The 14592-nt window shown below is 52.4% G+C and overlaps 1 protein-coding gene across 1 annotated transcript; it reads right to left on the reverse strand.

Annotated features, from left to right (window-relative positions):
* Positions 1-934: 934 nt before the first annotated feature.
* Positions 935-8527, reverse strand: DLK2 (delta like non-canonical Notch ligand 2). Its single transcript, XM_054399203.1, has 6 exons — positions 8503-8527; positions 5958-6059; positions 4368-4431; positions 3008-3138; positions 2218-2362; positions 935-1712 (listed from the first exon to the last, which is right to left on the reverse strand). The coding sequence occupies exons 2-6, from the start codon at positions 6028-6030 to the stop codon at positions 935-937; spliced, it is 1191 nt and encodes a 396-aa protein (XP_054255178.1). The 5' UTR covers positions 6031-6059; positions 8503-8527.
* Positions 8528-14592: the final 6065 nt, after the last annotated feature.

Consider the following 14592-nt stretch of genomic DNA (forward strand, 5'->3'; position numbering starts at 1 on the left):
TGCTTCAGCCTTGTCCATCTCCAGTTTTACCTGTGAGGGCAAATGTTAAGGACCAGCTCAAGCCTGGAGGACCCCAGAGGGGAGCAGGTCATGTTCCTCCATGTCAGCAAAGGGTGAGGGAGAAGTGCACACTGAAGAAGGGAAGGAGCTGGGTCATTTATGGCCAGGCCAGAAAGGACGGCTTGGTAAGTGGGAAGAGAAGACACCTGGATCATTAGGAGAAAAGTACAGAATGTGTTTGTAACCCCAGGTCTAATGGCAAGAGGAAGGGGCATTACCAAGGGCAGAAGAAGGGCATAAGGAGACCCCCAAATTATCTCCAGAGTCTCTTTGAACTGGCTTACAGAACCACAAAACCAGAGAGCAAGGATGTTTGCTTACTCCCTAGGGACAGCATCTGAAATGACAGTCTCCAGAAACAGCCAGGAGGCACCCCATTCAGAGCTGAGGCAGGGAGCCCATGCAGCTACAACCATCCCAAATGCCCTAGAAGAAACATCCCAACACCAGCGGAAATGAGGACAAAGCCCTTTCCAGTAGTTACAAAGGGCCTGGCAGAATTTGGGCTTGCAAGAAGGCCATGCACTCCTCAGCACTACCCGTCCTGTTTCTGAGAGCTCAGGTTGGACAATGCCAGCACTGCATAGTGTGGGCTGCCACAAGAAGCATGTCACCACTTCCCTTCAGAGCTGGCCCAACCCAGCCCTGCTTTCAGATACCCACGGGTACTGGCTGCACTGGCCAGGCGAGAGACAGCTCAGAGCCGGGTGAGGCCATCACACCGATGCTCAACACCCAGGGGTTTTGTTGACATGTTTGCTGCCCTGGGAGCTCTCCCCTGCTGTCCAGCTTGTGCCAGCTCAGCTCCCCAGGGTGCAGTTCAAGGGGTTGGCCAACACAATGACCTGCCAGGGCCCAGCTCAGTCCTTGTAGCTCAAAGCTCTGTTGTCTTCCTAGGCTCTATCAGGACAGTGTTGAGCATGCCCACCTGACACTCTTGGTCTTGGAGCTTCCTTGCAGCTTGAGAAGAGCTTTGGCACCAGTTCGATCTCTGACGGCCCCTCTGCCAGTTCCTCAGCATTAGCAGGACAGTGATGAGGACCAGTACTGCCGTCAGCACCCCAAACACTAGCACTGTCACCAGCTGGACTTCACTCAGACCCGAGTCCCTTTGGGTCACCACTTCCTTCACAGAGATTTTCAACAACCCTCCCCCCGTTTCTTTCTCACTGTGGTTGGCCATGCGCTGCCCCGTGACTGCAGTCCTGACAGGCTCTGGCTGTGTCACCCCTGGCATCTCACTGGTGGTGCTTTTCACAGCCCTGCCATTCTCATGGTTCACAGGGTGGTAGGGGGAAGCCCAGGTGGGCTCAGGGATGTAGATTTCACAGGTTTTGCCAGTGAAACGATCAGGACACAAGCAGTCATAGTCATTGATGCGGTCGTAGCACTTTGCCCCATTTTTGCAGGGCTGGCTGGCACAGTCATTGATGTTGATGGTGCAGAAACGCCCCTCAAAGCCCACCTGGCACTGGCAGGAGAAGCGGTTGATCCCATCATGGCAGGTAGCACCGTTGGCACAGGGACGCATCAGGCAGTCATCCACGTCGTTCTCACAGAGATCCCCCACAAAGCCAGCAAGGCAGCGGCAGGTGAAGTTGCTTGCAAAGCCATTTTCGTCTTGACATTGCCCCCCATTCTTGCACGGAGACCTGCATGGAGACAGCAAGGAAGAGTTATGGCCCTGGAGAGCAAGCAGCTTTCCCCAGTTCGGGGAGGTAATACAGAGCTGCTCATGTGGCAAGTGAGTCCAGCAGCTGTGTCAAGGAGACTAGGGAGGAGTTTCTGCCTCCCTGAGGATTTAGGACTCCCTCAGGCTGTTGCTGTGCATGGACCCACTACTAGCCAGGGAGGGCCTTCAGCCAAATAATCTGAAGAGGAAATGTGCCCTCCTAAAGCTCCCCAAAGTCCTGATGGCTGTCAGCTCATCACACCTACAGCAGCAAGGGATAGGAATCTGTTCAGATTGCAACAAAGACCTTGCCCATGGGACTATATGGTGCACACAGGCAAACCAAAGTCAAAGATGGTTTTGGCTTAACTGTGTTAGTGCATGGAGATCCACAGATAGGAGCCAAGCTGGGCCACTGCTTGGCAATGCGTGACACAAAGCTAATGTTGTCTGTAATCTCGCTGCCCTTGCTACCATGATCTCACCCTGCCTTCTCACATGGCCCCATCTTCATCTCACAGTCCTTCCCATGGAAGCCTTCTGGACACAGGCAGGAATATTCCCCATCTCTATCATAGATGCACTGAGCCCCGTTCTGGCATGGGGACTGGTGTTCACAGATGTGTATGTCTGAGGGGAAAGAAAAAGGTGGCAATTAGTGAGAAAAAGGGGGTGATATGGTCAATTCAATTCAAACAGTCTGTCAAACCCAGTGGAGATGGAGAAACATCAGGAGCTTCTGCTGCCTCTCGAACAGATGCCTGCAGCAATAGAAGGGCAGTGCCTACGTGGTGCCTCAGTTCACAAAATGCACAGGCTTAAGGGTGCAGAGAAATCTGCACGACATAAAGATGCTGTGCATACCATCTAGCTGGCCAGTGCAGTCCCTATGGCACAGAGGAGCTTCTGAGGCTGGAGGAGGGGTGTCCACCAGCCACCTGCTAAAGCAGGAAGCTCCCAAGGGGAAGCAGGAGGTGCTGCCTGGAGCCCAGCTGTGGCATGGGAAAGGCATTGAGTTCATCTCCTCTGTTTCCTGAGGCTGGCTGGCATCATGGAAGCCTTTGCCATGCATCCAGAAAGCATGTGCCAGCAGCCTGACCTCGTGTGCAGGAAGGGGACAGTCCTAGCTGTGGCAGCCAGGCAATATACTATCCCCTGTGCAGTCCAAACAGCATCAGCCGGTGGCTTTTGGCTATGCTGGCATCCATGCAGGGTGTGCGGGGCTCAGCTCTGCTCTCAGCACTTGGAGGCTGGGATGTCTGGCTCATGACTTACCTTTGTCACAGAACTTGCCAGCCCAGCCAGTGTGACAGATGCACTGCCAAGGCTGGTGGCATGTCCCGTGGAGACAACCCGGCATAAGCACACAATCCTCACAGTACTCGCCTTCCCAGCCTGGATCACACCTGCCGGAAGACAGGGCATGGTAGTGGGTTAAAACCCAAGCAGGTGCTGTGGGAAAGCTGTCTGTTCGCCATGCAGGGTTCCCTCAAATACGCTGCCATTGGGAAATCCTCCAAACCACCCCCATGAACCTGCTGACTTCGTCCTCCAGAGGAGGTCAGTACTGGTATCTCATCTTTCCAAGAAAGCAAGCAGACAGAGCAGAAGCAGACTCAGCCTCTGCAGCCATGGAGGATGAGTGAGCAGAAGTAGAGCTCAGCAGCATTGCTTTTAGTGCCCAATGTCCCACTGCTGTCCTCCAGCCATCTGCTGTGTATGCACCACTGCATTAGCTCAGCAATTCCCTCATGCAGCCTAACCCTGAACTCCCTGAGGGCAAGGGACAAGAATCCCACAGTCTGTGTTTTATAGAATCATAGAATAATAAATTGTTAGAGTTGGAAGGGACCTCAAGGATCATTTAGTTCCAACCCCCCCTGCCATGGACAGGGACACCTCACACTAGATCAGGTTGCTCAGAGCCACATCTAACCTGTCCTTAAAAACCTCCAGGAATGGGGCTCCCACCATCATAGTATAATTTTTCATCTGAAGTGCACCATAATCCAGCTGTGAAACCTTGCTTGCCATGGCTAGCATATGGGATAAATTTATCAGCTAGCTCACAAGGGCAGTATGATGGGAAAACGTGCAGCACACAATAAGCCTTCTGGCCCCAGAACAGCAGGGCAATGGTGATGGCTAAGTGAAGCCAAGCTGCTGCTCCAGTGACTTCTCTCACACCTGCCAGCTGCAAGGGGGTAAACAGGGAAAGAATTCCTACCTCAGCCAGTGAGGAAGACAAGCAAACTGGCTAATCCCCAAGCCTACCCTGATGCCTGATGACTTTCCCCATCATATCTGAGCCTGAAGGCTTCCTCACATCACTCAGGCATGGCCAGCCTCCTATCTAGACAAAAAGCGCTCAGCAGAACAATATTGATCAGTGTGTGGTGGTGGTAACCCTGGAAGCACTGGAGCAAAGGCTGGAGCAAAGGTGTGGGATCAAAATTTCCCACTCCAGAGGGTCAGGTAAAAAGAGAGCAGAGGTGTTGATTCAAGGTATGGGTGAGTAGAGGAGAGAGCACTTCAACTTGGGGAAGGGGTGTAGGTGCAAGGGAAAAAGAATCAAGAGAGAGAGCGCAATTACAGTCAGGGGCAGCAGGAGCAGAAATCAAAGGAGAAGCCATACCTGCACTTCCCATCCTGGTCACAGCAGCCATGGGCAAGATTACAGCGCTCGCTGCAGTCATCACCTACAAAGCAAAAGACTGGTGGAGGTGGCTTAAGCAGAAATCATAGATGACTCAGGATCTGCCTGTGGCCCTGCTGTCTCACAGCATTTTTTCCTTCCTAAATGCTTACCCTGCCCTCCTCCTTAGCCTGCCCTTCCCCAGAACTGTAAGATGGGGGACCTTCTTTTAAGTAAATGGATGCCACACAAGAGATGAGGACTTTGCAGTCAAGTTGTGATAACACTGTCTTTAATGATAAATTAGATCCTGCTTCAAAACTATCCAGTCTCTGATCATCTTCCCTACCCTCTCTCTGCTGTTTCTCTTAGACCTTGGGGCCTTCTGGGCAAGAGCTGGGGTTGCCTGTGCACTCAGGCAACTTGTGTAGTAGGAGCTGACCCATCTAGGATCCTGGTCCTATGGTCATGCAGCAAGTATGATGGGAAAGCTCAGGGACAGGTACCACAACAGGCACAAAGGGACCAAGGATGGAAATGCAAATAATGGCTCTTCTTTATGTCCCAGAATGTCCCCATTCCCAGGAAAAGCTATTGGCACAAAGTAGTCTGGTTGGAGCCTCTGCCCCCCACCATGACCCAGCTGCCAACACTCCCCTTCTGGCACAGAGAGGAAGGACTGGGCATCACATGGTGCCAGGTATCCAGTTCTGTTTATTTATTTAAAGGCCATAGAAGCTGTAACTGAGACATGGTCTCACTGTGCCACTTTTCATCTTCCATGTGGCACTGGCCTTCTTTCTGCAGCCAGGTGTCCCTTTTCATCTCCACCTTCCCTTCTCCCTCATCACTTGCTTGCATCTCAGCCCCTCAGGGACCATGATCCCAGGCCAGGCCTGGTACCCTTGCTTGACTGAGCCCCTTCATCCCATGCCAAGAGGCACACTCAGATGTTCCCAAGCCATGTGATGTGCTGCCTAGCAAGTGGACACAGGAAGAAATCCCCCATGCATACATTTTTGCTGCTGTGAAGTAGCAGGTACCACAGCTCAGGGTAAGAGCCTCCCTAAACCATCCACAATGGAGATGGAGCAGCATCCTGGGACTGCTCAGCCCAAGCATGGGTATCATTGGCTTTCCTATTTGTAATCATTACTCTTGGCAGATAGCTTTGGGAATTCATTGCTTATCCAGAGCAGGGGGAAATGAAACTAATCTTTGGGAAGAGCTTTTGCCTCTCGATATCCAGGTTTAGCTGTTCAGTTTTGAGATCTTCTTTCCCCCTTGCTCTGCCTCTTGGAACAGGCTTATCAGTTCAGGGACTCATTTACCCTAACTCAGAGGAGACAGAACAGTGGGACCTCTCACTATTAGTCTGCTCTGACACTGCCACTCCCCTGGGCACCAGAGAGAGGGTCTCTACAGTTGCAACCAGTCACCCCTCAGGCACTGGATGACAGAGCAGCATTTACTGATCTTCCAGGTCAGGCCAGCTCTATTTTGCATTGAAAACTAAGAAGACCTCAGCAATGCCAAGGACAGGTTTGGAAAGATGGACATAAAAGAGGGCATATGTCTAGAGAGACTTACCTTGAGCAAGCTGGTGATGGGCCAAGAGGATCCAAACCAAGGACATGAGCTGGAGACAGAAGCTCCTGAGCATGGTCAGTGTGGCCCCACCGAGATGAACACCTAAAGAGAGAAAAAGAGCAAGCTCAAAAAATTTTCCTGGCTCACACCACAGGTTCAATTCACGCATCTTTTCCTTTCTGCTACCTGGGAGTTTTGACTTGAAACATTCCGTTTTGCACAGACTTGTCACCACGCTCCTCTGTCCTTCCAGACTCCTTCCTGTAAAGCAACTCTGGAGCACTAAGAATCAAAAAGCTTTTTTAAATGTGTGTACAGGAGAACTGAGTGTGCACGCTCAGTCTTGTGCAAGTAATAGCTCAGGCTGTTATACTCTGTCTTAGAGCAACAGTCCTTGCTAGCTGCTGTCATAGGAGCAGAAGCCTCCAGAAATACCAGCCCAGCCGCAACGACCTTTTTCTTCCTTCCTTAGGCCTGGAGGGCTTCAGCTTTATGTTAAGAAAAGTCCCTCTTGTGCATGCTTCAACGAAAAGATAAACTGACTCTTTTCACAGTGCCCAGGGTGCTTTTCAAGCTCTTCAGAGGGCAGGGAGACTAGCAGAAGGCAGTCAACAGTATCCCACATTTCATTTTTCAAGCAAGGGAAAGAAGCAACAAATAGGCACTATACCTGGGCTACAGCCCCAGGTAGGAAAGGTATACATGCACCTCTTGCTAGCTGTGGTCCTTTTCCTTGGCTGTCCTGCAGAGTGCCCTGTCAGCCCAAGGCTCCTGCACCCATCTATTTTCTGACCATCTCCTGCCCTCTTGAAGTAACATTAAATACTTTCAAAAAATGCTTATTCCCTCCCAGCCTTCTGGGGTTGTTAAGGGCAGGAAATTCGAGGGTGATATCATAAATATATTACTATAATGAGATGGGAGGGGTTAAACAGTTCTGCTAGGAGTGGTGAAGGTATGGAGCGTGGGTGTGAAGGACAGGGGCCACTTTCAGCTCTTTAGCTTGGGAAGGTTGTATTGGGTTGATAACTGCATGAAAGACTTCTCAGATGAGGACAGAAGTCCTCCCACTTCCCCAGTTCCTGCTACGGGCTTCACCTGCCTGGATCAGCCAAAATAGCCTACAAAAGCAATGATGTTGTTAGAGCAGCTCTCCAACAAATAAACCATCACCCACAAAAGATGCATCATTTTCAGAGGGGCCGCAAGATGCTACTGTCACTGCCCCTGCCAAATCCCAGCATGGATTCCTGCATCCTCCCTCCTCATGGTCCCTTTGTCACCATGCTTGCAGGACCCTCCTTTGCCTCCTGCACCAAAAAGCTGGGCAGTGGTGAACAGCTGCTGCATTTCAGGGGAGGGTGAAGCAATTCCTATGAAACTTCTAAAATAATTTAGGGATGAATGGTCGGTATCCTGTTCCTTCAGGGCTGTGAGGAGATCAACTTCTGACCACATGTCAATGCAGTGGTCATTTTTTCCCCTACGGGCTCCCCTCAGCCTCCTCACTCAAAGTGCAGAGTCTCAGACCTCCTGATGTAGCCACCCCACGGGTGCTGCTCCCAGTTCCCACTCAAGGGCCACCTCGGACCCCGGCAAGGTGCTGGGGGGCATCCACGAGGGCAGCTGATGCCCAGGGGAGGTATAAGCAGCACCCGGGGAGGCCTATCTTTGGATGGCAGGGACACGGAAGAGGGAGCTCCCTCCACCTCACTTCTCCGCTACCATGTAGCCGGGCTAAAGTCTTCCAGCCCCCTAGGGCCTGCGAGCTGTTACGGACGCCTCCGAGCTCTACTAACCTCCCGCTCGTGGTGGTTAGAGACCTCCACACGGTTGGAGGCTACCAGGGACAACCCTAGGAGGGGGCTATCAGCCTAGCCTAGGGGATACCAGGGACCCCTTCCGGGCTAGGAATTTGGGGGCAGGAGTGAGAAGCAGAGGCAGAGGATGCCGCACTGCTGCGGCTCGCCGTTCCTGCCCCCCTCCCTCTCCTTCTCTCCCTTCCCATCCCCTCCATTTCCTACCCCCTACCCCCCCTCCACGTAGCTTTGGGACTACCCTAAGACCCCAGTGCTCTAGGGAGGTGCACGGTCATGAGCGTGACCCCAAACCCACGGCTAGCCGGAGGGGACACTCCGCGGAGCGCCGCACCACCCCGGCTCTCCCCACGATCCCCCTGCGGCCGGGGTGGCGGCGGCAGGACGCGGGGGAAAGCCCGCAGAGCGTGCTGCTAGCGCCCGCCGTGCGCTGCCCTCTGCCTCCCTGCTCACCTCGGCGACGCGGCGGGTCGTGGGGCTATCGCGGGGCGCCGCGGCGGGGAGCGGCCATTCCCGGCGCAGCAGCGGCGGGGCTGTGGAGGCGCGGGGCTGCGGAGGGAGCTGCCGCCGCGTGTGCCGCGCCGCTCCGCTCCGCCCGCCGCCGCCGTGCAGCCCCGGCCGCCTGCCAGCGGCTGCGTGTGCCTGCACATCCCCGCTCCCTCCCCGGGACATCCCGCCTCCTGCCGCCCCAAACCACAGGCAGCCCCCGGCCCGCCCTGCCCGTTCACCCCTGCCCTGCTCCCGCCGCCGGGGGCGGGGGGAACCCGGCCCGGTCTCCATACGGCCCTCCTGCCCCGCATCCTCCCAGGAAAGGCGAAGGGTGGGGGGAGGACTGCATCTGAGAGGGGTCACCAGTCCCGTCCCCCAGGAGCGGCCCACAGAGGATGGAGGGTGACCTGGGATGAGGGTGACCCTTGGGGCGCAGCTGTGCTGGGAAGACCCCGCCCGGGTTCAGGGGTTGCATTGCTCGCCCCTACCGCGGTTGCACACATACGCACTTGGGCAGTGCCTCCACGGGGCACTGCCGCCTCGCAGCGTTGTTCCTCTCTCAGAAATAGGTGCGGGGTGATCCAAGCCCTCGTTTCACTCAGATTGTCTGAAATAAGCGAAAACACCTCCTGCAGCCCCTCCCTGCCGGCTTCAGGGACACTAACACACCTCCACTGGCAAACAGCAGAATTAAGAAGCTCCATCCTTAAAGCAGAGTTGTAACGGGGAGTGGTCACCCCACAAGAAAGAAGCCACCCAGTGAAGTTGTGGTCTCTGGCGCTTTTCTTGCTGTTGCTCACCAGCCGTGGACACTAGCGCTTTGATGAACAATCAGGTAACCCTATGAGAAGGGCTGGAGTGTCACCATCAGAAGGAACTGCTGCCCACTTGCCTTCTCGCCTTGGGTAGCCATTCTGCTAATTGATAAGATATCCTTCAAAGGTTCTAGCAACCCTTCGTTACATTACGAAGTCACTTCAGCTAGCCCTCTTCTATGCTGCATCCCCTGAGTCTTGCTGTTTTCCAGCAGGAAGGAAGAAGAACCATGTCCTGCTGGCATTTACATGGATGCCTCCACATCCTATCTCATTTCACCAGACAAAGCCTCACAGTCGTGGGTGATATGTTAGACATGGGCAATATGTTAGACGTGGGCACCAGCATCCTGGGACAGATATCATCCCCATCAAAGCCCAGCTTTCTGCCATGTCTGTCGACCCCTGCTTGCTCCATCCTTGACTGGTCTGGGCAACACAGCCCTACTGAGCAATACCATGGGAGCCTCTCCTCCTGCCCACCACTGCAGAAGATGACTCCTTCTTGCCTCTTTCCCACTCTCTTGTTATCCAGGAGCACTGCTCCTTTCCTTGCTGACCTCTTCCTGTTTCCATCATCCCACCTCACTGCTCCAAGGCCCCTGAGAGCCAGAGAAGTCCAAACCTCCTGCTTCTCAGACTGCTCCATCTGCTTCTCAGGTATTTATGTAGCGGGTGCACAGCAGCTCTGTTCTGAAAAACTTCCTGTGGTTCTCTATGTATTCTCATCCCCAGTCCTTCACACCAAGCTCAGCCTGCTTCTGAGTCCTGGTTCACACCATACCTGGAACTTACAGCAAGAGAGAGGGGGAAGCTGAGACCAAAGCATAGCTCCTGATACCCAGTTGAAAACCAGACACTGTCTGCTTCAGCCACTGCTGCTCTAGAACCTGAGAGGATCCACCATTCTCCTCAGACCCCTGCAACACCCTACCTTGCACTCTGCTCTGCTATACATGGCTGGTGGTCAAGTTTTTGCTGGTGGTCAAGTTTTTACTGGTGGTACCTCCAACGTGGACTGTAGGCTGCTCAGCTTCACATCCTCACCTCATCCTTGAAATCCTACTGACCATATCAACAGTCCAAAATACAACATTACCTTACACAACATCCTCACCTGCTCTCACACTCCTATACAGGGATCTGCCCTGGTTCTGACCATGCTGCACTGCAATGTCATTGCACGACTATGTTCTTAACTCTCACTTGATTAAATGCACATTAAAAAAAAACTCTATGCTGTGGGTGTATTCGAATGGGCAGGTAGGAGGGCACGTGTGAAAGGATCCCTCTGCATGTTGATAATCCTCTAGTATCTGTGTCCACAACATAAGCACTGTGAGAAAAGGAGATGGGATTAGGTTGCAGTCAGCAGGGCAGAACAAGTGGATCTCCCTGTGTCATTTCTCTCAGAGGTGAGAGCTGTGGCACAGAGTGAGGGCTGTCCAGGCTGAGGAGGTAAAGTTGGTTGCTGGAGATCTGAACACTAAGGCAGGGGAATGGAGAACAGAAACGGGGATGGGAATTCAGAGTGAGGAAAATAGGCATATTTGAGGAAAGAGTCTTTGGAGTTTGAGCTTTAGTTTTGCATGCAAGTATCACGGACAGAGGCAGGCAGGGTTGTGTGTGAGTAATAAAGGTGGATATAAAGTAGGGTGAAGGAACCAGAGGTGAAGCCCAAGCACCACGGACCTTGGATGTGCTCCTTCCTCAGCACTGAAGGGTTCCTGTCCCATTCCTGGGCACAGTCCTGAGACCCAGGCTTGCTCTGTCTGTCTCTGGGCTGCCCATGGTGATTCAAGCAAAGCAGCTCTTTTTGCAGACCCAAGAAACGTGTGCTGAGAAGGGAATTCCTGTGCTTGGCTTAGACCTTGATCTACTGGGCTCTGATCCCTGCCATGCCATCCCTAGAGGCATCTCAGTTGGAACAGCTGCTGGGTCAGAATTAGGAAATTTTTTTCCCTAGCCATAAGTCTCTCCACTGCTTTTCCCTCCAGTGAAGGAAATCTTACAAAGCAATGACTTGGAGTAGGAACAGGAATGACCTGTTGTCACAGACTCCTTCTCTGATGCATGCCTCCCCTGCCTTCCTTCCAATGCACCATCACCACTCCCAGCCTGAGGGAGGAATTACCTGTCAAAATCAGCTGGAGCTGCTTCCCTTTCTTCTGATGTCTGCAACCTGCACCTTGGAGGCAGAGGGACATCAGGGGTGAGGAGCAGATGCTGGGCTGAGGGAACAGGTTGCCTCTTCTCCACTGAGGAGCTTCCCTGGAGCAAGGAAAGAAACCCTTCCTTGTGCAGAAGCCTGGAGAAACTCACCCCTTCCTGCCCACTCAAATCCCTCGAGGAAGACAGAAAAGTGGCACCAACAAGCTGGAGAAAGACTGCAAACAACTGTGAGCTGCCAGTACAAATGATCATCCTCTTCTGCAGCTCTTGCTCCAGGTCAACCTCTCTGCCTTACACATGGCACGAGCCTGGGGTCTCTTGGATAAAACAAGTGTTCTCCCCCATCCCACCCCCCCTTGCTTTTCCCATTCCACTCTAGCCAACAACAAACATCAGCAGCTCACTGGCCCTGCAGCCATGTAACCCAACCCCAGCCATTGTTCCCTGTTCCCTAAAGTCTATATTTGACTCTGCTGCAGCACAGGGGCTCTGTGTGTGTGCGTGCGTGCTCACTGCACACACACGCTCCAATATTTGTTCAGAGTCTCATTCCCCAGATGCTCGAGATTGCTTAGAAATAGCTTCCATGGGCAGTAGGTGTTTGTGCCTGCAGTGGGGAAGTGGAGGGGGAAGGCTAAAAAGAAGCAAGGAGAGGGGGGAGGTCGAAGGTGGCTCTTACCTCCCAGTTTGAACCATCTTGATGACCTCTCACTCTGCTGCGTGGCTAAGTTGACAGACGACAGTGCATACACTCAGCAGTGGGACTGGTGGCAGACCCAGGCAATGACAGTAAAAAGGCCAAGCTGTGTTCTTGGTGAATCCATCTTGTCATGTCCTTCCTGAAGTTTCACTCCTTGGTGGCAAAAGTACAGCCTTCAAAAGCCCTAGTTCTGGTGGCTGAGGACACCAGAAGTACCCAGTGCCCTTAGCCTGATGGCTCTGTAAGGGGTGCCTCAGTGTATGGGAGCTGCCTTAGCATTCAGCCTCCTCCGTTTCAGTACTGTATTAGGGGTAGCCATCCTGGGTTGCCCCAGGATTTATTTTGTGTTTTTCGAAGGCCTTCAGGAATGCTACCCAAGCCCAGTGTCACATTGCCTTATGACACTGCCTAGCTTGGCAAGAGCCTCTTCTATTTGCATCCTTTGCAGTCTGCCACGGCACACAGCAAAATCAGAAATAAGTGCAGTCAAAATGAATGACAAGACGGACTGCCTTTGTCCTAAATGCTGATGATCCAAGGAACTCATTGCCACTGGGTAACAAGACATTAATTTTAAAAATTACTAGACATTTATACAGATGGCAAGAATAAATAGGAATGAACTCCAAAGAACTGCAAATTGTTTTGCTCCAGGGCACTGAAGATGAGCTCCAGGCCATTGAGTAAAGAACAGCTTTCAAAGAGGGCAGATTCTTCAATAATTTTGTGTAGAGCAGTGCTTGTACCTTTCCCTAATCCATCATGATGATATGAGAGAGGACACATATCCTCTGGACAGGGGGATGGCCCAGTATATGTCTCCCATCACCAAGGCCAAGGGCAGATGGACTGTACAGATGCTCCAAATGGAGTCCGTGAGATGTCCTGGAAAGATGATTCCCAGGTGTTCAGAGACAAGTGTCAATGTAACCTCTGTCCAAGCCTCTATGTGCCAGCTTGCCTCTCCTCCACTTGGAGCCGACTGCAGAGAGTCCCTCATCATCAGATCTGCTGTTTTCTGAGGGGTGTTTGTACCCTGCACTGGCCTGCAGGAAGTTGCTCTTTTGGGACTAGATAAAAAGTCACTGTCTGCCTGTTTACTCCACTAAAACAGATCTTCTGAGTGTAGGAAAGCACTTGTGTCTTTGTTGTGGACTTGAGCTGAGTACCTGGCAGCCTGCAAGCCTGCTGTGAGGATCTGGAAAAGTAAGATTAAGTCACACGTTATTTTTGAGATATACATTCCCTGAGTCTGACTTCGGTGCTTCTAATCCAAGACAGACCAGAGCTACTAGGCAAGAAAAAAAAAAAAAAAAGAGACAAAAGGAGTTAGACTTGAAGAAGAGCAAGAATTATATATGGAGGGTGGCTGGAGAAAAGCACCCCAACAACTTGAAAAACTGGGGCATTCCCCTTCAAAAAAACCCATGAGTTCATTATTGACAAGGTGTAGGATCGTGTTTTGTCCTGTGATTTCTGGCTTCCCTCTGCATGTACGTGTGACAGCTAATGTCAGAGCTCTCCCAAGGGCACAGACTTTCCCTTTGCTGGCACATAACCACAGGTGCCTCAAAGCCCACCTCCAGACGTTCCCTTTCCAACTAGCAGCTATAGCAATGAAACCTCTTAATCTCACCAGGAGCAACCAAGCATTTAGTAATGGGAGTCTCTTGAAGCTTCCTTGGTGCTTGCCTCTGAGCTTGCTCCTAGGTATTTACAGAGGTTGGCATATCTTGGTGTTTGCAGAGAAACCTAACAGAAGAGCATGGTACAGTGAATTTCAAGGTCATTTTACAGAACTATGGCCTTTGCTTAGAAGGCTTGAACTCTGGGTGCAGAGGAGAGGAGTCCGTAATTAGCAGCCCCAGGGGATGTGGACGAGTGTTTGGTGGGGGGGGGAGGTTAATTGCAGACTGACTGGCTCCTTGGCCTTCAGCACCTCCTGTGAAGCAGAGAAGCAGTGCTCAGCCAAGCACCAAGCGTGTCCTAGGGAAAGGTAATTCCTCCTCAGCTTGCCTGGGCCCGTCCCTATAAACAATGAGAGCTGCACGGGGAGAGCAATGCTGCAGGTATATGTATAAAATAAGTCTCTGTGAACTGGAGATGAGTGCTTGGCATGCTGGAGGGTTCCTCAGGAGACAACACACAGCCACGTGCCTCTACCTGAAGAAGGCCACGAGTCCCTCCTCTGGCCTTGGAGGGCTTGGAGGATCAGCTCCTTCCCCCTCTGTTTGTGCACCCTGGCATCCCAGTGTGCACTGTCCTCTTCTCTGTGGGGTGAGTGTCTTGCCCCATGCCCAGATGAAGCCCTGTCTACCTGTGCACACTGAGGAGAGCCAGTGTCACACCTAACCCCTCTGCTACCTCCTTGTGTACTCTGGTTAGATGTCCTCTGCCTTCCTCTCCATGTTCTTTTAATTCATTTCAAACACTTTATTAGCATGACAAGCTAAGCAAGTTTTGACAAAGGGGGAGGGAGGCAGAACCCCTCGAGTCTTGGTCTGAGGCTGACACCATGACTCCAGGTTTTCTTCTCATGGGGTTTTGGCTTGCACTGGACCAGCCATCCTGCCTGTAAGGCACGTGTGCTGTTTCTGTTCACTCGTTCACCAGTCTAAATTGATGGCATGGGAGGGCAACTG

This window comes from Indicator indicator, chromosome 2, assembly GCF_027791375.1.
Source record: "Indicator indicator isolate 239-I01 chromosome 2, UM_Iind_1.1, whole genome shotgun sequence".
NCBI classification, from domain to species: Eukaryota; Metazoa; Chordata; class Aves; order Piciformes; family Indicatoridae; genus Indicator; species Indicator indicator.